Source organism: Tiliqua scincoides, chromosome 7 (genome assembly GCF_035046505.1).
Source record: "Tiliqua scincoides isolate rTilSci1 chromosome 7, rTilSci1.hap2, whole genome shotgun sequence".
In the NCBI taxonomy this organism is placed as follows: Eukaryota; Metazoa; Chordata; class Lepidosauria; order Squamata; family Scincidae; genus Tiliqua; species Tiliqua scincoides.
Window position 1 is genome coordinate 59340789 of NC_089827.1, and position 25798 is coordinate 59366586.

The 25798-nt window shown below is 44.9% G+C and overlaps 1 protein-coding gene across 1 annotated transcript; it reads right to left on the reverse strand.

The window, feature by feature from the left end:
• Window positions 1–1439: 1439 nt before the first annotated feature.
• Window positions 1440–20598, reverse strand: LOC136656999 (cytochrome P450 2D6-like). The gene is made up of 9 exons (XM_066633558.1): window positions 20365–20598; window positions 18628–18796; window positions 14526–14678; window positions 12539–12699; window positions 11513–11686; window positions 9512–9653; window positions 7723–7910; window positions 4162–4303; window positions 1440–1618 (listed from the first exon to the last, which is right to left on the reverse strand). Exons 1-9 carry the CDS (start codon window positions 20596–20598, stop codon window positions 1440–1442), a joined length of 1542 nt encoding a protein of 513 aa, XP_066489655.1.
• Window positions 20599–25798: the final 5200 nt, after the last annotated feature.

Here is a 25798-nt window from a genome sequence, read left to right on the forward strand (position 1 = left end):
TGCTCATTTTTCAATTGGACCTCAGCCTACCCTGAAGCTCAGTCCCACTGAGTCACGCCACAGATCACTTAAGAGCCAGAAATACAAGTTCTGCAAATGAATAATACCATGTGGTCTGAACTGAGGTGGGGGAGGAGAACCACCCCCCTCCGTTCCATGAAGCAAGCCCCAAACGTATCCTATTATACTCACTGACATTTGGACTGGCCTGTAAATCAGTACTGCATCTCTGTAATACTGGAAGCAGAAAAGGTGCAACAACGCAGTACAAGCATCCTACGTTGGCACTTTTGTGACAGGGAGCCATTTAGCTATCGATCTTTTCCATAAACTGCTTTGTGAACTTTCTTTGTTGAAAAGCAGTATATAAATAGTCTTAATAATTATGGACATTAAGAATATTTAAATACTTCAGGCCTCACCGGAAGGTTCACAATGAAGGAGCTGTTCTCAGCTCAAAAGGAGGGAATTCCACAGGACAGGCACCACCCCGAGAAGGCCCTATTTCTGGCCGCCATCCCCCTAACCTCTCTTAAGGACAGCATAACCAACAGGGCAGTCTCTAAGGACCGAAGATAATGGTCGAGACTGTATGTCAGATGGCGGTCTCTCAAATACACTGGTTCCAAGCCATAAAGAGCTTTAAAGATCAAAACCAGCTCCTTAAATTGGGCCTGGAAACGAGCCGGCAGCCAGTGCAGCTGCTGAAGCCGCAGTCCAACAGAGGCAGACCTCTGACTTCCAGCAACCACAGGAGCCACCACATTCTGCACCAGCTGTGACTTCTGGGCCATCTTCAAGGCAGCCCCATGTAGAGCACATTACAATAATCTAATCTTGATGTCACCATGGCAAGGCCAGATCCAACTGAGGCAGGTACAGCTGCAGCTGGTGCACCAGCCAACGCTGAGCAAAGGCACTCCTGGCCACAGTTGACACCTGGGCATCCAGGAGCACCTGTGAATCCAGAAAAACTTGCAAGCTGCAGGTCTGCTCTTTCAGGAGGAGGGCAACCCCATCCAGGGCAGGATGATAGTACAGCACCCACACCATGGATTTCTGAACCAGGAGGACCTGACTTATCTGAATTTCAACTTGCTAGCCCTCACTCAGATCCCAACTGCCTCCAGGTCCATGATAGCCACCCTGGTATCCAGTAGAAAGGAGAGATAGAACTGAATGTCATCAGCATATTGATGGCTCCCAACCCCAAATCCACAGGTGACCTCGCCCAATGGTTTCATACAGATATTAAATAATAAGAACTTATTCTTCCAATAAGCATCAGTTCAACTCAAGAGGCAGGATTCATTCAAGGGGCACAGTTTTCAGTAGAGAAGAGCAAGAATAAACCTCCTCATACAAATTTCAACCCAATTTATTCATGTTGGCAACTTCTAGAGATCATCACATACTGGTCGTGGAATATCATGAAGGCATTATTTAGGAAGGGCACAAATCTCAAACGGGACAGGGCTAATTGTTAGAGCAAATTGCTTTTCTTCCTTAGGCCTGGGAGAGTTCTCAGGGATGGAGAAGGTGAAATGCTGCAGGAGGCTGGTGAAGAAGATGAAGAGCTCCATTTTTGCCAGCTGTTCCCCAGGGCAGCCATGGGGACCTGCAGGTAAAAGAGACAGAATATTCTGTGCGTGAGAACAAGAGGGAATACAGCAACCAACTCTTTCTTCCCCTCAGAGCAAATTCCAACACTTGGTTTTTATCACCTTTTGGCAGCCATGTACATCAGGCAGTTCACGCTTATGTTCAGCCACTTCAGCCTACGCCAAACTAGCCAAACTGTGCTGCCATGGGCTCAAGTTAGCCCAGCCTCAGCCTTGAGCAAAATAAGTATTGCAACCTGTTGGGAGGCCATATAAAAAGACATGCAAAATTGCTTGACACAGAAGAAGTTTCAAGTTCATAATGTCTCCTGGTTCTCAATGCAGTATGCTTCTCCCAAGGTAGTAGGGAATACAGGAAACTACTTGTTGGGAGGAATCTCTGTGTTTCCCCTAGTTTCCTTTTTTCCTTTCCATGTAATTCCTCATGGGTTTGGGCTTTTTATCTGTATCCCCCATGCCGTAGCAGCTTCTGTGCCAATCCGATGCTGGCAACAGTAGGCTTGCAGTCCTGTTCCTTTGTTCTGCAAAACCCTGTTCTCCATGTTTGCACTTCTCTCCGACTGGAGTCAGGAATGAGCCAGCTGACTGGCTCATGTTCCCACTGGTTCCACTCCAGGAAGGGAGGAGGCAAAGATCAGACAGCCCAGTGACATCATTCCAGGCAGGAGATAAAACTTCCAAGCCAGAAGGAAGCTCTCTCACTTTGTCCAGTTTTCCAAAGCTCTGGAAGGGAGCTCTGCATCTGAGAATTGGGGGGGGGGGGGGAAGGCTGGAGGCCCATTGTTCATGATAACTGAGACAAAGAGCACACTTTTACCCCTGCACTTTTTCAAGTGGGTGCTCCTTTTTTTAGCAGGGGGAGAGTAACTGGCCCACCTCACCCCAACACTGTCTGAACAAGTAGCTGTCTGCTGGTATTCATTTGCATCTTTTAGATTGTGAGCCCTTTTAGGACAGGGAGCCATTTAGTTATTTGATTTTTCTCTGTCAACCGCTTTGTGAACTTTTAGTTGAAAAGCGGTATATAAATACTGTTAATAATAATCTAGTTAGAACACCAGCAGGATTTACATTACTTTGCATTTGTAGTCTCTCAGCTGTGTACAATGTCTGTACAAAGTTCCCAGGTTAACTTGCAGGAAAGGAAAGGTCCCCTGTGCAAGCACCGTGTCATTACTGACCCTTGGGGTGTTGCTGCTTCTGCGACAATTTCATGGCAGACTATAAAGTGGGGTAGTTTGCCATTGCTTTTCCCAGTTAACTTTCCCCCTGCAAGCTGGGTTCTCATTTTACCAACCTCAGAAGGGTGGAAGGCTGAGTCGACCTCAAACGTTAACTTGTAGTTAATGGCCGCTGCCTGGCCAGAGTGGAGGGATGGCCAGATGTAGCTGAGAGGGACCTGTTCTTCACCCCTTGCCAGTCCTGGTGAGTAGCTGCGGGGGCCTGAGAGTGCCTGCTGAGGCTTGCCATCAGCGCCCCAGCCCAGCAGGGGGGCACGAGGCTATTCGCACACCAGACGTGCCAAATTCAAAGGTGGCTGCTGCTTGTGCAGTGAGGGGACAGCCTGGGCCACCTGGCCCTGAAGGAAAACGTGCCTGCCAGTCGCCTGGGAGGGCTGGCAGACGAAGCAGCCTAGGTGCTGCGAGGGAAGAGGCAAGGGAGGGAAGGCAGGCACAAAAGAAAAGCACCCCCACTTGTTGCTCTGAAACGGGTCAGCAGGAACTGAACCAGACCCAGCTTGCTTCCCCGAAGGCAAGGTCAGTTCTGGGAAATCCATGCGGCCCCTCCTCCACAGGATCTGATCTGCCTGCCTGAGAGAGAGAAGCTTCCCAGATTGCACAACTGATGCTGACATGGAGATCCCACTGGAGAAGCCATGTGCAAGACTCCACAGTGCCTCACATCCATCTGCTGGTGTCCATTATCGCATCTTTGTTTTAAACCCTTTTTTGTCAAGCTCCTCTCTTTACTCTCCTTTCTTGTTCATTTTGTTTGGCCTTTTTTCAGTCACTTTTTAAGACACTGTTTATGTTTTAGTCCTGAGTCCACCTGATTCCTAGTATGGGAATCAAGTCCAGTGGGTTGTCGCGTCTCCTCACTTTACAGTGGGAGTGATTTTGATAGGAGCCCCTGACATTTTGATAGGAACCCATTTTCCTAGGAGGCAGGTTTGGCCCAGGGAGCCCCTGTAGCTAGCCTGATCTTCTGGGTTGGTGGCAGCAGATTCATTCAATCAAGGCTTTCCCTGTTGAGCTACATGTCCGTACAGGGGAGAGGGCATAGGAAGAGTGTGAGTATGCAAACCATTAAATGCTGCTACCCTAGATCAGCATGCAATTGCTGAAAGCTTCTCCCTCTATCCTGACACTTGTGTACTGACAAAGTGTGTGCTTTTTTCTTATAAGAATGCTCTTGTGTCTCTCCAGCATCCCACCATTTCAGAAAGTTTTCCTTGGTTTTCCTTGCTCTATGTCAGAAGTTTTTTGTTTTTTTAAATCTTTCCTCTTTTATCTCCCAACTATCCTTTCCTTGGATGTACCTGCAAAGAAAGGCAGGAAGGCCTCCCGCTTGACAAGCTGCCCATTTGCATCCAGGAAGTGCTCTGGGTAAAACTGGTGTGGCTTCTCCCACATGGTTTCATCCTTCAGCACAGAAGACAAGTGATAGAAGACCATGGTCCCCTAAGATGACACAAGAAAATTAATTAGAACAGTGGTTATTATTATTATTAACAGTATTTATATACCGCTTTTCAACAGAAAGTTCACAAAGCGGTTTACAGAGAAAAATCAACTAATGGCTCCCTGTTCCAAAAGGGCTCACATTCTAGAAGTTGCAAAAGAACACCAACAGACAGCCACTAGAAAAGACACTGCTGGGTGAGGAGGGCCAGTTGCTCTCCTCCTGCTAAAAAGAGAAGCACCCACTTGAAAAAGTGCCTCTTATCCAGTAAGCTGGGGTTCTCCAACTTATAGCACTGGGACACACTTTTTAGAAGGAGAATCTGTCAGGACCCACCGGAAGTGATGTCATGACCTGAAGTGACGAAATCATGAGAAATTTTTTTTCTTTAACAATTCTAGGCTGCAATCCTACCTACACTTACTTAGGAGAAAGTTCCATTTACTATCATTGTTAACAGCGTATACAGGCATGCACTGCTTAACCCAGGGGTGTCAGACTCGTTTCATACAGAGGGCTGAAGTTAGCATTCAGTGCTCCAGCTGAGGGCCAGAAGGGATGTCATTAAGCAGAAAGTGACATCATTAAGCAGCTAATGGCCTGAAATCAGATCCTGTTCTCATATGGAAACTCATTAACTGCAAATGACAGAAGAAAAAGTACACAAATCTTGATCATATTTCAAGATTTGGGGAAGTCCAAATTTCATGTGGGCTGCCATTTCAGCTTAACACCGCAGCAGCTGAGAGCCTGAGGGCCGGATAAAAAGCTTCTAGGAGCTGCATCCGGCCCCCGGGCCTTATGTTTGACACCCCTGGCTTAACCATTCGCTTAATGACAGATCGCATATATGACAGCTGTCAAAGCACAACAAACAGGTGCCTAATGAGACAGTCAGGTCTCCCTTAGCCTGCAGCAAAGTCTAAGGAGGCTAAGAGTCTCCCTTAGCCTCTGATTACACAACAAAGAGGCCCTTAATGCAAAGAAGAGAAAATCCATCTCCAAGAGCCTGTGCAGGCAGCTAGTGTCTGGCAAGGATTGCTTGTTCACACAACAAATACAATAGATTGTGCTGAATGTTCGCTTGATGACCTAATAACATAACAGGGATGGGAGAAGGTATCCCCGTCGTTAAGTGGTGCACACCTGTACATAGTAGTCTGTTAGAAGCACAGATGGGTAAGATTTGCCCAAATGCAGTCACATACCATGGTAGCATCCAGTCTAATATATTAAAAATAAAATACTGAAATGAATGGGAACCCACCTGAAATTGGTTTGCAACCCACACAGCGGGTCCCGACCCACAGTTTGAGAAACACTGAATTAGACAAATCCTCTATTTTATTTGGTGGTACTATAAAAATGCAGTATAAACAAGAAGAAATATCAATCTTTTACAGGAGGGCTGTCCAATTTCCACATTTCCTCGAGAATATAGGAAAGAAATATTCCTTGCCATCTCTGACACAGACACATCCTGGTGAGGGGCAGGTTCACGGACAGCTATGGAGAGAGTCAGTATCTGCTACAGGTCAGGAGCACTGTCTCCTGGCCAGATCTGAGATGCAGAAAATTAGCTGACTGGCAAAGAAATTTGTTTGGGTTGAAAGGGAAAAGGGTCAGGTCAGCAGTGATTTGGAAAGGGAAGGGCAATGATCCAAGTGATCTGCTCATTACAGAATTGGGTGCAATATTCATTTGTACTGCTACTATTTGCATGTGTACGCGTGCCTGTGTGTATTGCTTAGTTAAAGCCGTGGGAAGGGGAAGAAGAAAAGGGAGGCCAGGTAAGAATAGCCAGGTGAGTGGGGCACTGAGAAGAGCAATAATCGTGTGCTGCTTTATTCCTGAATAGCACTGCCTTCAGGACACTCTGGATATGGGAGAAGATAGCCAGCACCTGTTTTTCCAGCCCAGTTCTGGAGGTCTGGCAAACTCAGTTGACAGTGCTGGAAGGCATGGTGCAAACCTTCTGATTCATGATGGCTAGAGAGCAGCAGAGTTTTAATCTTCAAGCAATGCATCTTATCCAATACCTGCCTTAAGATACATGATCAGTTGACTAACTTGTCAACTGATCTAAACCAGTAGTTCCCAAACTGGTGGGTCATGACCCACCAAGGGAACTGGAACAAAGCCTTTCCCCCTTAAGGGGAGTGGCCCAGAAATGAATGTTCCAACAGAACTGCAGTGATCACATACCACCAAGAGCAACAGGCTTTTAAATTTACCTGGGGGGTTGCACTGGGCTCCATCAGGGTGCAGGGGGCTTGCAGCGCCCTTTGCAGGCCTCCCCATTGCTGCAAATAGGTCTGAACAGCGGTCAGAGCTCACTGCCTGTTTACACATGAAAACCAGAAGTGGGCTCCAAAAGCCAATCTGAGCTATTTGCAGCAGCGGGGAGGCCGGCAAAGGCGGCTGTACGTCCTCTGATGGAGGCCAGCACAACCTCCCAGGGAAGTTTTCAAGCCTTGCACACAATCACGGCAGCACGTTGCTGGCTCCTGCCCTGCAAGCACTTTCCAGGTTCCCAACGCCCCTGTAGGAGTTTGGGAACTACTGCCCTAAACTCAGCTCTCAAAAGGAGCAGACAAGGGAATAAGGATTTGTATGGAGAGTCAACCAAAGTGGCATCATGGCCTGTCTCTTGAAGCCATGGAACTGATGGATGGATTGACTGAAGACAGTTTCATGGTGCTATTCTGTTCTCATGGGGCAGCTCATAAAAGTCACAGAAATAATAACAATACAAAACAGGAGAACAATAAAATGAGCAGAGTGATCAAAGCCAGCTGGCCTGTCAAGCAGAGTAAACCCAATTTAGATGGCCTGCTCGAAAGCCTAGGCAAATTCACCCGATTGAAAGGGCATTAAAAGAAGGGCATTCCACATATTTATTATTAATGAATATTTATATATAGTTTCTCAACAAAGTAGCACACTAAGAGTCTACAGACAAAATCAAATACTAAATGGTACCCTGTCAACTCAGAAACAAGTCCCATTGACCTCAGTGGGACATACTCCCAGGCAAGAGTATACAAGATTGCAGCGCTTAGTGATGGTTTTGTTGGCAGCACAGAAGAAGCAACACACACAACTTTTCCAGTACACTGTTTTGTCAGCTTGGGATGCCAGGGTCCGATGCTAAGTATGTGCAATTGTTGTTGCCTGCCCTATTTGAAAGACCTTTCCAGTGCTGAGGTTCAGCCTGGAAGCCTGCTCAAGTTTGCTTCTGTAGAAAACAAACATTTTAAGTCTTTGTTATCAGCTTTCCCCCCACTTGTTCAAAGTACTGCATACTGGGGAGACTTTGCCTGGTGGTATTTTCTCCCCATGCCAGTACTGAATCTGACCTATCAGGGTCCCATTTCACAACTATGATTTCATAGAAGTACCTTTTTCATGACACTACCTTAGGAACAACAAAATCATCAATTTCAACGTCTCGGTGTGCAACAGAAGGAGTTGGCACTGGCACCAGATCAGCATAACGCAGGACTTCTTGGATCACGGCAGTGGTATAGGGCAGCTTTGGCTGGTCTTCCATCATGGGTAGTTTGTGCCTTCCAATCACGTTATCAATTTCTTCATGGACTTTGTCTAGAAATATCATTAATCGCTGATACAGAGAAATCCCACCGTTCCTTTCAAAAGCCTCCTGTTTTTTTCTAAGCTTATCAACAACACTGGACATTCACTGAGCACCAAGGTACATGGGGGTGTTTCAGGCATCATTAGCTCCAATGGGCTAGTTTCTTCCACAAAAAAGGGATCAGAACCATGGTGGGAAGGAGCTGTAGGTGGAATTTAATCCTGTTTTCACCCTGATTTCCATCTACCCAGGAGGGAATGGAATCTGCCTGCTATAGATGTCAAAACACACAATTACCATAGATCTCAGTTCACCTCACCAGGGCTAAACGGCAACAAGACTGCCTCGTGAGACCAAGACTAAAGTGTGGCACAGGGTTAAAGGAATTTATCCCTGCCCTATGATTTGAATCACTTGGGTGCCCAATTCATCTGTTGTTCACTCAAGAAAAATAAAGCTCTAAGAACAGAATTACATCAAATAGGTACAAACTGCAAGGAAGGTGATTCAGTGGAACAGATTGCCAACGAAGGTGGTGGATTCTTCCTCATTGGAGATCTTCAAGCAGAGGCTTGACCGGCACATGCTAGAGATGCTCTAAGGATTTCTTGCTACTGGGAGGGGTTGCATTAGCTGACCTTGTAGGCACTTTCCACCTCTATAAACCTCTATAAACCTATGAACCTCTATAAACCTATGAAAACCCATCAGGTTTAAAGGTGATTTAAAGCTCAGTGTCGTGTTCAAGCTCAGCACTCAGACTACCCACTAAATCACACTTGATCTCAGAAAAGAATTACAAACGGAGCAACAAAAGCACACAACGGGCCCCTCCCCCTTTGAGGATAACAGTTGACCACCACTGTCACTCAGAGATAGGATGCACAATAATATTCTCAAAACAGGACACTCAGTATTGCACACATTCTCATATTCCAGACTGGGTGACTTGCCTTTCCTTTTGTCCTTTATGCCTTCTCCCTCAACCCTCCCAAAAATGCTGTCCACTGGAAAGTTCTGATAGGCTTTCTATCTTCTTCCCTAGCACTCCACACCCCATTAGAGTAAAGCCAACTTTACTTGCTGAAAGCTTGATATGTCTTTCCTTTCAATCCCTCCCTCATCATCACTGTACTGGCGGAATAGATGAGGGGAGAGAACTTGGGTTACCCTAACAATTTTTCAGTTTTTTTTGAGGTTTTTTGAATTTTTTTATGGAAAAACAGAAAATTTAGAGAAATTAAGGAAACCCACTATGATATACGTATATTCTTAGTTTTAGAATAGAGTGAAATGCTTTCAAAGTTATAAAGTTTTAATTTCATTTTCTTTCAAAATGCCTTGGAAGGCAAGCTATGTTGTTAATGTTAAATTCTCATGCTGCAATCTTTTTCACAGCCCACCTACATTATCACCTGCAGAGAAAGAAAAGGGTGTTTTTTAATTGGCCATCCACTTGACTCCAGAAGGCCTCCACCCAGTGGAAATGCAAAAAGGAACTCTTGGCATGAGCCTGATAGACTATACAATCTCTTTAGAAGAACAGTAAGACCCCCATTGCCGAACCCTGTGAGAGATCCCTCCATCTCACCCACTGCCAATCACTTACTCTGAACTTCAGGGTAAAGGACCATGAACAGCAGTCCCCAGAGAATCGTGGAAGTAGTAGTTTCAGTGCCAGCCGCAAACAGATCAAACAGGACATTTATAAGGTTTTGTTCATTAAAACTGCTCTCTGGATCGCCTTTGGCCTGAACAAAGTTAAACAAATTTGTCTTTCACATGGAAACAACACAATACAACGACATGCTTGAGAGGGAGCACCGTGTTCTTATAAGTAACTGGGCATTCACCATCCCAAGATTTTAGATGGAACAAATATTGGTAAAAACAGTTGGCTGACCTCTGAACAGCTAACTACATGTAAAGCTCCTTCTTCTCTCTCCATAAAATCTTATTCAATTGACTTCATGTTGAGTAGGGAAAACATCTGTTCCTTTTAAAATAATGTTCTTTGTTTAGCTTTATTTAAAGGTGAACGTCGCTTAGCAACATTCCAATCAGCGATGGACCACATATACAACAGTCTGTTGCTGATCCCTGTTCTCTCCCCCCTCCCCCCCCCACAGCCTCCAGAGCCGAGGAAAGCACAGCTCCCCTCAGCACTGGAGGCTTTAAACAGGTGGTGTCATTTAACGACTGCATCACTTACCAATGGGGATCTGGCAATATGTCCCAATTATTAAGACAACGCTCACCTGTATTTTTTCCACCTTGGCACTTCTCCTTGTCTCTTTTCCTGGATAGTTGCCTTTCCTCACTGTTTTTGATGAAATACTTGATCTTTAACTTGTTTTAAAAGTTATTATATATGTTGTAAGCTGCCTTGGCAGTAGCTTAAGTGGGACAGAAAGGTGGCATACAAATATTTTAAGCCAATAAACAAATGTTATGACGTTAATTTGCGATGTTCCAACCAGCAACGGGCCACATGTGCAACAGTCCATCGCCGGTCACTATTCCCACCCCCCACTCAAGGCTCTGAAGCCAAGGGGAGCTCTGCTCCCTTCACCTCCAGGGGCTTTTCTGAGCCCTGCAGAGGCAATGTATGTCTGCATGCTGCCTCTGCAAGGCTCAGAATGGCCTTTCTGGTAAAAAAGACGCAACTTCTGGTTTCCTCGGGGAAATGAGATGTGACATTTTTTCAACTTATACGGTATTCTGAGGCCACTTTCCCAGAGAAACTGGAAGATGCTTCTTTTCAGCTGAAAAGGCCATTCTGAGACTTGCAGAGGCAGCATGCAGACATGAGCTGCCTCTGTGGGGCTCAAAAAAGCATTAGTTTTCCTCAGCTTTGGAGGCTTTGTTTAGTGTCAAGTATCACTTGACAATAGAGGTGCAGGAACACATCCCTTTCAGTGACACATGACTACACTAATTGTTTTCCTTCTTCTACTAATACAGAGGTGCCCAAATCCCGGCCTGGGGGCATTTGCAGCCCTGGGAGACTCCCTATCTGACCCGCAGGGAGCCTTCAGTGTCCAATCAGCCTCTGGCCTGCCAAAGACTTGCTAAAGCCCGCGTTGGCCCGACACGACTGCTCTCGGAATGAGGGCCGACTGTTCAACCTCTCACACGAGTTGCAGGCTGAGGGCTCCTTCCACTGCTTGCCGTTTCACATATGCGAAGCAGCAAAGGAAAGGTCGGCCTTGAGCTATCGCGAGACCTTCATTCATTCATATAAGTTTATAATGTATTCATTTATGTAAATTTATTCAAACTTTAAACATAAATTGATTCTTTTTTCCAGCCCCCAACACAGTGTCAGAGAGATGAACTGGCCCTCCTGCCAAAAAGTTTGGACTCCCCTGCTCTAATATAATGGGGCAGGAAAAACGCTCTCTGTTGTAACAATGGCTGTCATTTGCCAAGCATTTCCACACTTTTCAGGGTATGGAAATATTCAGCTTAATAAAGTTGCATGACTGAGAGAATTGTGTATGTACCATGGCTAACAAGGTCTAAGTGATTACTGTACAGTGAAAAGTTACATATACCTTTGGGCATGCATAGTTCAAATGCCAACACTGGTCCATAAACCGTTTTGTACCTTTTCCATCTCCTCCAGAAATCCATCTATGAAATCTCTTGCAAAGGTGGGGTCTCTGGTGTTCTTATGTTCATTCACAATCTCCCTTAGAATGGCAGCAAGTTCATTATAGAGTTTCCCAAGTTTCTGATGTGGTCCCGGAATATAGGACAACCAGGATATTTGAGACATCATCTGGCATAGTTGCAATCAGAAAACGTACATCGTAAAGTAGCATTTATCAGTATTTAATTGGAAATGAAATTTTGCTCTGACAAACATTCCCCAGTAGCTCCCTTTTCACAGAGAAGAAAAGTAAACCCTTTGTCTGAACTTCATCCTCATTCTTTGCTTTTTCACTCAAGGTTGAAATAGTTAAATTTTGTGCTGGAATACTATATCAATTTAAATTTAAAATAAGCTCATTTAAAAACTTCTTCTCCTAGAATCCTAATTAAGGTTCAATACACACACCTTTACATCATCAAAACAGACGTGAACATAGTATTAAAGTAGCAGCATTTATGAAATGGAAGTCTTGGTTCCCCCGTCCCCCCACACACACATCTGAAGGTGCAAATCATTGCTGCCACTGTTGTTGGTATAATGAGCAATCCCCACCTTTTTTCCCCTAAAGGTGCTGCTACTGCTCATCGTCCTCTTCCTGCTTTTGCTGCCTACAACAGAGCCTGAGGAACAGTAGAGGAAGCTAGGAAAGTAGAGTGGTGGCAGCCTAGAGTGTATCAAGTAAATGAAGGGATGGGAGTGATGGGGGAAAGCATGTGTCATGCGCAGGGCACCTGCTTCTGCCTCCTCCAATCCACCATTCAAACTGACTTCACCTGGCCCTGTCAATGAGGCAAGCCTCAACAAAGAACATGAAGCACTTCAACACTTCTCAGCTAACAGCAGGTCAGGAAGGCACCTTTGGACAGGTGTTCTATAGGTGAGATGCGGGAACTGAAAAAGCCCCATCTCACATGCCTGCTCACCAAACCTCAGATGGTGGGAGGCGTTCATGTGTTGTTTGTTCTCCAAGGAAGGTACCTGGGGAATGTTTCTGCTTGCTGCCTTCACCACCTCCTCAGCTAAATGCATTAGTTTCAGGAATGCCTCATCATTGTATTCAAAGCGGTCACCAAATATTAGGATGCACATAATATTGCCAGTTGCATTGCTCACGATCATTTGTGGCTTAAATGGAGAGCCTGAAGAGAGATGCAAGAACAAAGAGATTAGGTGTGTGTCATCATGTATGTAGCCAACTTCTCATTAAGCAAGTGTTATACTAGCATACTCCTAAAAGGTAATCTCTCTCTTCTGGAGTCGGTGTATGTTTCTGTTGAATGCCATTTGACAGACAGTGGAAACTATTTTTTTTGCTCTATTTGTAGATCTCTGCATTGCTCCAACAGCTAACAAGATTTTCTCTGCCTTGCACAGGGCAAAAGTTTGCTCTCTTAGCAAACTTTTGGTGCCTCTCTTTGGAGTGGCTGTGTGCTATCTACGGAATGCCATCTGCAACACAATAGGAACTGTTTGTGCTCTCTCTGGGCTCCCAGGATAAAGCCCAAGAACTGTTCAAGCTCTTGGATGCCATTCACACACAGTGCAATATGTTTTATAAATGTATAATGTTGTTAGGAAGAAATATATGCTAGAGGTACAAATTGTTCCATACAAAGAGTCAATGTGATATACTGGGTGCTGCCCTTGCTATCACTCAACCCACAGATTTCATTGTAAGATTTAGGCTCATAATGTTCATAGAGAGTACAGTGAAGACTGTCCCCTAGAACCTAACCCCATTCTTGCCAATGATTTGAAATATGAATGATTTGGTACCTGCTAATTCAGTATCCCCTGGGTTTTCCAGGAACCTAACCCTAGGGATAATGAGGACTGACTATATACACAAAATCCAGTCAAACACAACATGACTGCAAAAATTGATTATATTTTGCTCCAATGTTATTTTTCTTCCATTCTGACTACAAGGTGCCTCACTGCAATCAAATCTGGGATGTAACAATATGATCTGAAGTGGAAATTATTTTCTTGATAGCCTCATGACACATACAATTTATATTATTTCTCCTAATATTCACAGTGTTGGTGTACTATTTGATTCTGCTTCATTTTCTTATCCATACATTAGTTCTATTGCCAGGACATGCTAGCATTTTTATTTATTTATTCAGTAATAACTCTGATAACACAGGGGATCTATTTTGAAAAGTTGAGCACTGTGTGAAACAGCAATACAGAATACACGGTTAATCTGGCAAGAAACAAGTCCTGATTGGCCCCAGAATGCAGCTGCTTCCTTTGGTTAGTATAGCTGTCAAAAGTGCGACACAGCTGAAACAAATCAGGGGTGATAGAAGCATCATTTAGGCAGGTATTATTGCAAATATTCAGTGAGTTCCTTTTCATGTTGCTTCAACGTGAAGTTGCAATTTTTCTGTTCTAACTAGTTTTCTACTTACTGATCTCACACTTCCCCACCATTTTCTTTTCGCCTACTTTATCTCCCATCCATGCTCAGTAGAAACTTTTTGTTTTTAATGCTTTTCATACCTAGATCTTTCCTATGTGCCTCTTTGATTTTCCATACTGTGTCCTCATTTTTTGGCATTCTGCTCAATTTAATATGATCTCCTTTGCAGGCTTTCTGGTTTCATGAACTATCTGGACATTGTATCCATTTCAGATATGAGAAAGATGATGATTTGGAAGGCAGCAGTACAATTCTATATGAAGCTTTATAGAAAGTTCTTAGGCCTGATGCAATGCCTAAAAATCATACAGTAGGAAGCGTGGTGGTCATGTTTTAGATCTCGCAGTCAGTCCCCCCTAAGCTTTCAAGGATCACCTCACGTCCACTCATGTCCATCGTTCACATCTTTTCAAGTGCAGCCCCAAAACAAATTTTGATTAACCTTCTATTGCTACTGCCATGTCCATGAAGTCCATACCTCTTCTATATACAATCCAACACCCAGCCCACCATATCCCTCAGAATGAGATATACCTTCTTTGGATTTGAACTCGGAGCACAAATATTCGGCTTCTTCAGACACTCTTTTTTCAAGTGTTTTCTTCCCCATGCCCAATTTCTTCAAAGTGGAGACAAGAAATCTTCGCTGCTGCTTCCAGCCATTGCTGTATGATGCCATGAAGAATCCTGAAAAATATGAAAGAGAATGCTATCGAATCATACTTTGTTCTCTCCTCTTCTCCCAGGAACAAGGCAAAAAGTAAATTATGTCATGATTTTATTAAGAGTTCTTTTGATATGCTAAGGACTGGAAATTCTAGACCTCATTAGATGTAGTCTATAGATTTTATTGTTGAAAATCTGCTTCAAAAAGGTTTTACACTGAACGGGAGGATATTGCATTGAAAAAATAAAAAGAAGCTCTCATGTCCCATAGCAGCTGCCATGTTTGATCAGCCTATGCTAATTTGCACTGCAGGCCACATTACTTGCTCTTCACATGGTTGACATTTGGCAGCCAACAACTTCCCAATGTCCTGTTGCCTTCGCAACTCTGCATCTATATCCATGAACCCATGAATCTTTGCTAAGGGAGGAGAGTTTGATGGATGCATTGCAACAACAAAACAAAATCCCATACACAAACAGTGGTCAACACAAACAGTGGTTGCTTTACCTTATATAACTGTTATGCAGTCACTTTCTTTGAGTTAACCTGCTTCCCATCTTGCTATGTGGAGGAACTGCAAGGTCAGGTGGCTCCAAGTGTAACAAGAGTACCCTACTACTTGGCTGGCCAGATGTGCCCAAGGGTCATCTTCTGCAGGCTGTCACAACCTCTTGCAAGGTACCCTTCAAAAGGGGGGGGGTCCCTTCCCATACGTGAGCCTGTCTTGCCTCCATCTCCAGTAGGTGAAACCCTCCTGGGGTAAATCAGGGTGTATGTAATGAGTCCCTCCTTTCACAGTTTCCTTCCAGGGGTCTTTCCTCTATCTTCAGGGGTGCCTCAAGGAGAACTTGACCCTCTTTTGTCCACCTTCTGCTATTTTGGCTTTCTATTGGTTTCTTCTCCCCCTCCTTTTTTGTCAGAGTCACTCACACACAGCTGAGCCTCAATCATCTCTCTCTGAGGCACTTTGTGATAACATCATTGCTGCATGTCTCCAGGGTCAGCATGTTGAGGGTCAGACTTGGCAATGCGAGGCTCATGCAGAGCCACCAAAATCCATGGCACTCCATAGTCATTGCCCATTTTACTAGCTCGGTGATCTACGTCAGGGGTGCCCAAACCCTGGCCCAGGGGCCACTTGTGGCTCTCCAGGGCTCCCAATCTGGCCTGCGGGCAGCCCCCAGTCTCCAATGAGCCTCTTGCCCTCTGGAGACTTGCTGGAGCCCATGCTGGCCCAACACAGCTGCTCTCAGCGTGAGGGTGACTGTTCAACCGCTTGTGTGAGCTGTGGGACAAGGGTTCTCTCCACCTCTTGCCGTTTCATATCTGTGATGCAGCAGCAGCCAAGGAAAGGTCAGCCTTGCTTTGTGCAAGGCCTTTTATAGGCCCTGAGCTGCTACAAGACCTTCATTCATTCATATAAATTCCATCTCTAATATATTCATTTATGTAAATTTATTCAATTTTTAAATGTAAATTAATTCTTTTTTCCTGGCCCCCGACACAGTGTCAGAGAAATGATGGGGCCCTCCTGCCAAAATGTTTGGTCACCCCTGATCTACATGTATCATTTCTAGTCATTTGTGACCTACAAGAAAAACACAAGCACCTTGATCTATCAATATATTTCTAAATTCCCACTCCATGCCAGTAGGAATGTAACCAAGACAAAGATTGTTCCTTTGTACTCACTAATCTCCAGAGGTTTGCAAATATCTGAAACTTTAAAAGGGGGGGATCCTCCCCCAAAAGCTTTGTTTCTACAGAAGCCCATAAAGGTTAAAGAGAGAGAATCTGGATTCCTAGAGAAACATCAATTTCTGACAGGAGGGAAGGATTTTCAATTACATTTTCAAGCTTATCATTAGCAAGATTCTACACAGCACTTTACAAGTCACTTGGTGAATGATGGTGGAGAGGAAAAACAGATGGGACAAAAGAGAAAAACTTGGGAAGATTAAAAACAGAGAGAGCAAGAAAGGTGCATAAGAATGCCTGTTAAATATATTAGACTCTAATCCAGTCCCTGCAACCTAACATGATCCAGACAGGTCAGCCTGTCCATCATATCAACGAAAAGGTCATCTGGGCATCAGACTGATGTGGGGTACCCAACTCTGTTTGTCTATTCCACTGCTGATCCTCCAGTTCCTGTATCTTGGATTGGAAAAGGAAGAGACAGGTGAGGTGAAAGACGAAGTGCAGAGGAGTCCTGGGCTCAAATGCTGGTGATGCTCTAGCCTACCACACTGCTCTCCTCCACACTTCCACTTCTGCTCCGCACCCTCTAGCTCACCACTCTCTTCCATACTTCCCTTTTTCTGTTTTCCCTCTTTCTTTTTCAATTCAGTAACTGAAAGGAACGAAGGTCAGCACACCACTAGGTAAGAGAAACTGCATTTGGCATGAATTTCATTGTGGGACCCACCTGCTGTTTAAAATATCCCTGTCTCTTCTCCCCAATGTCTGTGTTTCTTGCCGCAGGCGTCTGCTGTGTCTCTTTAAAACCTTGAGTGCCAACCTTACTCTACTGCAGTGGTTCTCAAACAGCAGCTTAAGAGTGAGTGCCTCTAGCACCTTAAGGGGCAGGCAGCAATCGCAACCTGGAAGTGAGTCGTGATCGCATTTTTCTAACATTCCGAGATGCAGGGAGCCCTACAGACAGTTCCGCTCCCCGCACCTGCAGATGACTGCTGCAAGCAGAGATAAGTTTTTTTAAAGCCTCTGAGAGCCCAGCAGCACCACGATCCTGGGGGTCGTGTCGCTGCCTTCCCCCTGCCCCCACAAAGACTTGGTGCTTCTCAAACTCCACGTGAGAGTTTGAAAACCACTACCCTTCTGCATACTTGCTCTGTGTGCTGTTTTGGTTTCCCTCTTCCCTGACTTGCATTCCACTTCCTAATTGGTATCCTTTCTGTACGCAGACCAGCAAGAAAGCAGAGAGAACATGTAGGTCTCCTTTGTGATGACTAAAGTCTCCTCCTTAATCAAAACTGATATAGGGCTATGGTAGCAGTTCGCAAACTGTCAGGGAGCCTGAGCCCTGCTGAAAGTTCTTGCGGGGGAGCGATGCGATCACCAGAACTGTGTTGCTGTCAAGGCACAAAGGGGCTTGCTTCCACTTACCAGAGGCTGGAGCAGATTCCTGTGGGTGCAGGGAGCCCTGCCTCCCCAGGGCCTCCCGAGGTGCGCAAACTGTGAAATTAACAATCATGACCCACTTCTGGTTTCACCATCGAAAATCGGAAGTGGGTTGCAATCATTATTTTGAGTGTCTGTGCGCTTCAGGGGCCCTGCAAAGACTGGTGCAGGGCTCCCCACACCCCCAGGAGTCTGCTCCAGCCTCTGGTAAGTGGAAGCAAGCCCCTGCACACCTTGACAGTGACACGATTCTGGGGGCTGTGTCAGTGCCACCCCGCCCCTTAAGGGTGCAGAGGCCAGGGCTCTCTGGCTGGGGCACTGTGACGCTCCAGTTTGAGAACCACTGGGCTATTGACAGTACTCTACCTACATCAGCACTGGGCAACCTTTCAATTTTAGGCCTATATCAGATGACAAGCTGCACCTGCTGAAATTTCCTGCTCTATACAATTGCTAAAGGTTCAGGAGGCCTACAGTTGAAGCAACGGCCACTCCTGATCTACACAGAAGCATTTTTGTTGAGATCTTTGCAGTATCCACTAACAGACAATATCCACAGTACAATGCCTTTGCTATGAATGGGATTAAAGACCAGATCAGGCCCCATCACAATTCACTTTGGCCTAAAATGCCGGATACAAGGGAGTGGCACCAGGATGTAGGTCTCTTGTTGTCTTGTGTGCTCCCTGAGGCATCTGCTGGGCCATTGTGAGATACAGAAAGCTGGACTAGATGGGTCTTTGGCCTGATCAAAGGGGATCTTTTCGAGTTCTATTTCTACTCTGTACTGTTACATCCACCTACCAGTGGATGAGCAACACTTACCTCCAGAATTTCTTGTACGCCCCATTAGTTTCAAAAGTGGAACTGGTGGGCGGTCAGCAAAGTCCTCAATTCTCTCTAGCAGCAACTTTGTCATCTTGAAACCGTTCAGCACAACATAATTATTCCATCCAATCTGCACTGACATCACTTTTCCAAACTTTTTTGCCAGCTATAAAAGAAAAAAATTAAATAAAATAAAGAAAACTCAATTTGTTGTTAGAGGAGACATTTTATGAAGGAAAACTGTTGCTAGAGGAGATGTTTAACTAAAGAGAACTGACAAATGGTGCAGCAGTATGTTCTGGAAAATTTTTAGAGACATTTCAAGCTCAACACTCTTCTTCAAAAGAATTTTTTTTAAATGCCAGAAGTTTTATACCTAAAAACAAAGATTCTATCCAAAGTTCACTTTCAACAGTGACAACTGAGAGTTTAATAAGCAACAATAAGCAAATTGAGGTAGTGTTCTGGTTTAAATAACAGAAATTCATCATCAACTAATTATAATTCCTAAGATTTCGAAGCTCAGTTAATAGCATAAACTCTCGTATTAAATTTTTGCTTACACCATCCATTTTTTCCACAGAGATTAATTTTGTGGGGATTAGAGATGAGGCCTTTACAGTGGTGGCACGTCACCTAAGGAATGCCTTACCCAAGGAGGAACACTGGAGCAGTTATTTCAGCTGCTTGTGACAAAAGTGAGATACAAACATGTGGAGGAAACTAGAGAGCACCATTGCTAGTAAGTATCAGGGAAGGTACCTGGAGAAGGCAGACTGACCAAGGGGAGTAGCACCTCATGGTTAGTGTTCACACACTAAAGTACAGGGTGGTAACAAAATCCCTATGCATGAGATTCTTTTTTTTTTTCCTATGGCTTGGGTGCAATGATGAGCTTTCAACTGCAAGTTCACCCCTTGTAAGGCCACTTGCAAGGCTCCTTTGCACCAATTTTCCACAATCACTAACCAGCATGCATAAAACACAGGATGGTATAGTTGTTCAGGAATTGCACTTAGATCTCAAAGATTCAGGTTCAAAGCCCTGCTCAACCATGGAGCTTCCTGGGACACCTTGACCCGTCACTATCTCTCAGACTCACCTACTCACAGTTGTTGAGAGGACAAAAGGGAGGAATAATGTATACCACCCTGAGTTTCCCTTCCCTTCTAAGTCAGAGATGTCCACTAGAAGGCATGCAGTGAAGCAGCAAATCAGTTGCCATACAAAGTGTAATTTATCCACCAGCAGTTTCTCTACACTCTGGTTTATAACTACCCAGCATTTGGTAACTTCTGAGTAGCAGTCTTACAGCACAATCCTAGGCATGACTATGCAGAAGTGAGTCCTACTGTGTTTAATGGGCCTACTTCCAGGAAAGTTGCATAGGATTCCAGACTAAATTAACAAACTACACACATACCTGTTCCCAGCCCTTAAACAAGGAAGCCTTAGTGAGCAAGCTGTCACCAGTTCATCCACATACAATCCCAGCTTTGTTCATTAGGCTCCTATACCTGTAGAAGTTGCTAGCAACTATAATTTTCCTCAGGTTTCCCGCAACACTATACTGCAGTTCCAAGACAGGAGAACCTCATCCTCCTCTGGTGAAATATATTTCTATGCAACTCCTAAAGTTACAGGAGTTACAGTTACAAGAGTTTCTCCAGGCATCAACTTGGCAAAGGTGACCATAACACACTGTGCCTTTGAATGCGTCCAGGTGGTACTTACATGTTGGACAGTATGATGTGGATTCTTCACATCCATAAGCAACAAGTTCCCAATGAAAGGTAGAGGGGCAGGTCCTGGAGGGTAGCGAGGACACCTCTTTCTGCGCTTCATGTAATCAACCAGCAGAGCAAGCAGTAGGAGAGAAAGAACCTGTGTTGGGAGGTTAATCCAGCCAGGTGAGATCCTGGCCCACAGCCATGAGATGGAAGTTGGCATCATATCCATTAGATTCATCTTTGTCTCTTCTCATCAGACTTGCTCCAGCACCTACTTTGCTTTAAAATTCTCTCTTCTATTTTCTTTAAAGATGTCACTGTAGAAACATGATCTACTATCAAATACAGAGTTACATCAAGGTGTGCTTTACTACATGGGGGGTGGGTTAAAGGGGGTAATTTGTACCCAGGTCCAGGGGCCAAAGGAGAAGACCATAAATTCCCCAGGATCTTACATTTTCAATTTCACTTGGTCTCATGGCCCATGTGGGATGCTGGGGCACCACTGTGGGTGCATGGTAGTGGCTGTCACCACAAGCCATAGATACCAGGCTGAGGAACACACACATGACTTTCCTTAACACAGTGTCAAATCTGGGAGGAAACTGGTACAGTAAAACTTTGTCTTGTAGATCCACTTGCCATGAAGAAATGTATAGGAGCTTAGGGAGACAGCTGCAGGACTACAGCTGCTGAAGTACAGGTCCAGCCTATTTATACACAGATTTTTGACTTGATTTGACTCAACAGGAATGGCCACTGCAAATGGGAAGGAATGTGCTGATTCCTGGAGAAGGGGAAAAATGCATCCCTTTAAAATCAGTTTAAAAAACTGAACAGTCCTTTAACAATAGTCTCCTTAAGGAGAGAGAGAGAGAAGGCAGGTGGCTGACAATTCATCAATCCTCTCTCCATCTGACCCCTCCCTTCCCCCTGAAGCGCCTCTCTAAGCCCTTAGAGGAGGATTGATTGATGATTGTCTTCTTAAAGACTCTTATTTTACATCACAAAGGTCAGCAAGGCTGTTTTTAAATCACTGGAGCAAGGGAACATGGTTTTTTGAATGAATTTGCTTTTTTTGCCATCCAAACCTGAGTGCTAGGACTGGAACCCATACAAATAATGAGGCTCAACCTGTAGTATGTTTGGGTGTAAACAGGACACTTTCTATTCAAGTATGATCCTAAATATGATTGTGCTAATTTTGCACAATGATTTTCTCTATTTAAAAGCTTTTAGAGAGACTGAGGGCCCAATCCTATCCAACTTTCAACTGCCAGTGTAGTTGAAATGCAGCCTTGAGGGAAAAGAACAGATGTTGCCTAACTTGGAGGAGGCATCCATGATTGCCCTCCCACCACAGGATGTAGCACCTACCCCATTGGCATGGCTGCACTGGCACTGGAAAACTGGATGGGATTTAGCCCTGAGTAGCGTGTTTGATTTTCCATATGACTGTACCTAGCTGCTGATACTGTGCAGGCAGGTAGACCTGGATTCTGCATTAGAAAGCCCAGTAGACCTGGGCTCCAAAGACTTTCTGGCTGTCACCACCCTCTCACTGTCCTATTTTGCCTCCTCCCCAGCCTCCCCTGCTGTTTTATCCCCTCCCCTCCCCCTCTGGGAAGGGAGCCAAGAGAAACTTTGTACCCCCTGATAAAATTCCTCTCAGAGACCCTTCTTTACTAACTGCACAAAACCTTAGGAGGATATTGAGAGCCCATGTTAGACTTGCACCAGATGTGCTGCTAATCCAGGAAAATGCTTTACTGAGTGGCATCTAAGAGAGTCACCCCACAAGGAATTTTCCACCAATTGATCACTGCAATCTGGGGCATTCTTTGTATTTAAAAAAGGTGTGTAGGTTCCTCCTCCTAAGCTGCTAATCATGCTTCAGCAGACTTCCTGTGCCTGCATATATATCAGCAGCACTTGCCAGTCAAAAAGGGTAGGAGCTTCCCCTGAGGATTTGCCCTTCTGAGGGTAATAAACAGCCTGCTCTGCATTGGAATCAAAGAAGACTGGGCGAGGAGATAGCACGTGGTATCAGCAGTGGCCCCTTTAAGGTTTAAGGCCTGGGCTTTGAGCAGACGTGTGCTGCACAGCTGCAGCCCCTAGAAGCAATGAGGGCCTCAGGCATAAAAGGAGCACTGTTACATGAAAATCCCCTTTTTCCTTAGTTGTGATTTTATATCTGGTTATGCTACTAAAACATCATGTGAGCCACACTTCTCCCAGCACACTTTTCCAAAAAACTCTGGTCAAGTCACAAGCTCATGGTTACAAAATTCACCTCCCTAGGAAGAAGTCTGGCATAGTAAATCATTATTTAAGTGTCGCCTATTCATTGTATTGTTTTAACTCAATCACTGCTTAAGTACCGTATGCAAAATTTGAACTGCCTTCCTGGGTTGCCCATTTAGGGTATTGTTTGAGTTCCCCCAACTAGGAAGCCAGCCACTAGACCCCATTGAATTTTGCTGATAAGGGACATCCTGACTCCAAACACCCTGCTGGTGGTAGTAAGCAAGCAGCCTTCTGGCTTAGATAGCCAGCAAACCCCTTATAAAAAGAGGGCTTCTGCCACATGCTCTCTCTCTGGCTGCCCCTCCAAGGACACAACACATCTGTGTTGTGTCAGGGTCCTCCACACAGGACTCTCCCCCCCCATCCAACTGCTCTACAGGACTCCTCTCCTTCCCCCCCTTTTTTCTCCCCTTCTCTCCCCATCTTTAGTCAGCAACTGGGTTTGGCAGACCAGGGACCCCTAAAATCCTTCCCTACAACCTTTCCTTTTTCTAAATTCCTCTGATGCACCAAATACTCTCCATACACAACCACCATGAAAGCTAGGTACCCTGCATTCAAGTACTAGGACCAGGGAACATATACTTACCACTTTTTCCATGTGCATTATGTTTACCTTTGTGCTTTTGTAATAAAACTATAATCTTTTATTAAAAGTTATCTTTCTCCCAGTCTCCTCTTTAAGCTAAAAGGGCATTTCTCTGCATTAAGCAGTCTTGTTATCCAGCCTGCGATCCTGAGGTTCCAATAAGGGTAGTGTAATAATTCCCCCCTAAACAAAACAGCCCTTTCTGTAACAGCACCTGATAGAGGAAGGGTTTGTGGGTTGTAGTGGAGAGAGAGTGGAGGAGGGAAAGGAGACTTGCTTGCTGACTGAAGGGACTGACTTTTGTGGCTAACTGGCCTACTGGATTGCTAACTCATGGACTGACTTACAGCTCTGCATTTTGGACTGAACTTCTGATTTACTGGCTACTGACTCAAGGACCCACAACTCTGCTAACAAACCAACGGACTGGCTAATGATATGCTGGACCAATTTGGACCAATTGCACAGGCCAACATACATTTTGCTTCCTTAAATGTTGCACCAATTCCTGGGTATATTTGGGGTGCTGATTCCAAAAATGGCATCCATTTTACACTATCACATCCAGTTTTGGAGACAAGGCATAGCCCCTTTAGTGAATGGTTCAAGCAGCTTCCTCATGAGGAAGCCTACACCATGACTTCCTCATGAGGAAGCTGCTTGAACCATTCACTAATGAAGCTATACTGTATCTCCAAAACTAGATGTGATAGGGCAAAACAGATGCCATTTTTGGAATTGGCACCCCAAATTCATATCAAACCACCACCAATTTTGGGAGAAATTTATGACAGAAAAGTGAATATTGGTGATCAGGTAACATCAGAATAAGGAAAGCTTCTGCTTGTAGGCATGTTGCTAAGCCTGAGTTATAAGGCCCAGCTGTAACCAACTTCTAATTAGTTCATTCCAGATCTGAAAGGAGGCCTCCTTCAGGGTACCAAGCTACTAAATTGGCTCCAAGGCCAACTTGATAAACAAGATACAGCTGTGAACTTCAAGTTGGGAGGGGGTGTTCACCATGAGCAAGGAGGCTTGTGGCACTCCACCCCTAGAATGTTCTGCTGGATCCAAGTTCTGATTGGTGGAGGGGTCAGGAGACCTATAAAGGTGAAGGGAAAGAGCTTTCCTTTGTTCCAGCTTTGTCTCTGGCTATGGGGGCCAGAGCTTTGACCATTCTGACAAGATGGATCCCCCCTTTGACTGCAGCAGGGATGGGTTAGACTAGACTCTGGAAGTGTAACACTTTGGTGAGTGATAGTTAGAGTTAGCTCTTTGTTTTATTAGTGCTGAGTATTGTATTGTATCGATGTGTTCTACCCTAAATTCTGAAATCTATGACTGATGCAGTGCTGTCTGTATAACTATTCTTTAAATCTATATTCAGTAAATCCTACCTATCACAACTGACTGGATTATTGGGAGTGATGGAACAAGGGAACTTGGTTGTAGGAGCTAATCCAGAGTGATTGAGTTGGAACCTGGAGACCCCAGTAACAGGAACCTGCTCCTAGCTTCAAGCTGAGTCAGATGGGATCAGGCTGAAGCATGGTTTCAGGGGGTTTACCAAATTGGCCTGACTCCCAGGACTGAATGCTCTCAGGGTTAGAGAACAATTGGTAACTGAAACTAGAGAAGCCCGAGAGTGTTAAGTGGCTGGATGGGTTTATGGCCACTTAATTACTTCTAGGGACAATAGACTACACAGCCCTCAGGGGGGAGGGTCAGTGCAAAACCTTTCTGACCCTCAATTTTGTAAGCCTGTGTTATCTGGCTCACTAACTAAGGGGACTACTCAGACTGCTGAGTGGTAGAAAGCAGAGGTGCTGCTGATTAGCTGGAAGGACTGCTGCTTGGAGAGCTGGGACCCTACAGACTTACAGGCAAGCCACCTACTGGTCTCCTTCCTGCTGGTAGGGCAGATCTAGCTGCAGTCCAGCTGGGGGAATTTTTTTTTGTTGGCATCCTTCAGTCTCAGAAGACTGGTATCTCACTCTGAATGGTGGTTCTGGAACAGAGTGTCCTCTCCAGTGCGCAAAGCCTGGGTAAAGTAGATATGGAGGATAGACTGTTTCCCATGCAGCAAATCCCCCAGGCTAATGAGTCCCATCAGCCCAGTGGCTTAGTCACCTCTTACGATAAGTACAGTCATAAGTATTCAGAATACTATGCAGTCAAAACTACATATTTATAATAATACAAAGACATAATATAAATTATGTCTGCAGATCTCCCTCCCTTTCCTTACAACCATTTCATTCACTCCTTCTTCCTGAATGTGAAGGTTTTCAGGGGTTTGTGAGAAACTGCAGTGACAGTACACTACATCTTGGAGGATGAGTTAGACTGGTAAGAACATAAGAACAGCCCTGCTGGATCAGGCCACAGGTCCATCCAGTCCAGCCCCCCCATCCCACAGCACACATCCCTGCATTCCCACAGGGGGAACTACTTAGCCTTAAAGTGGGCATAGGATCTCTAGGCAAAGCTCAGAACAGGAGCTTGGCAAAACAAGCTGTCAGGGTTAAAACATAACCCAGGT

Coding starts and splice junctions, on each gene's coding strand:
- LOC136656999 (XM_066633558.1), bottom strand. CDS start 20,598: ATGAATCTAATGGATATGATGCCAACTTCCATCTCATGGCTGTGGGCC. Junction 18,797..20,364: donor CACATCATACTGTCCAACAT/GTAAGTACCACC, acceptor TTTCTTTTATAG/CTGGCAAAAAAGTTTGGAAA. Junction 11,687..12,538: donor CAAGCAGAAACATTCCCCAG/GTACCTTCCTTG, acceptor CAACTATGCCAG/ATGATGTCTCAAATATCCTG.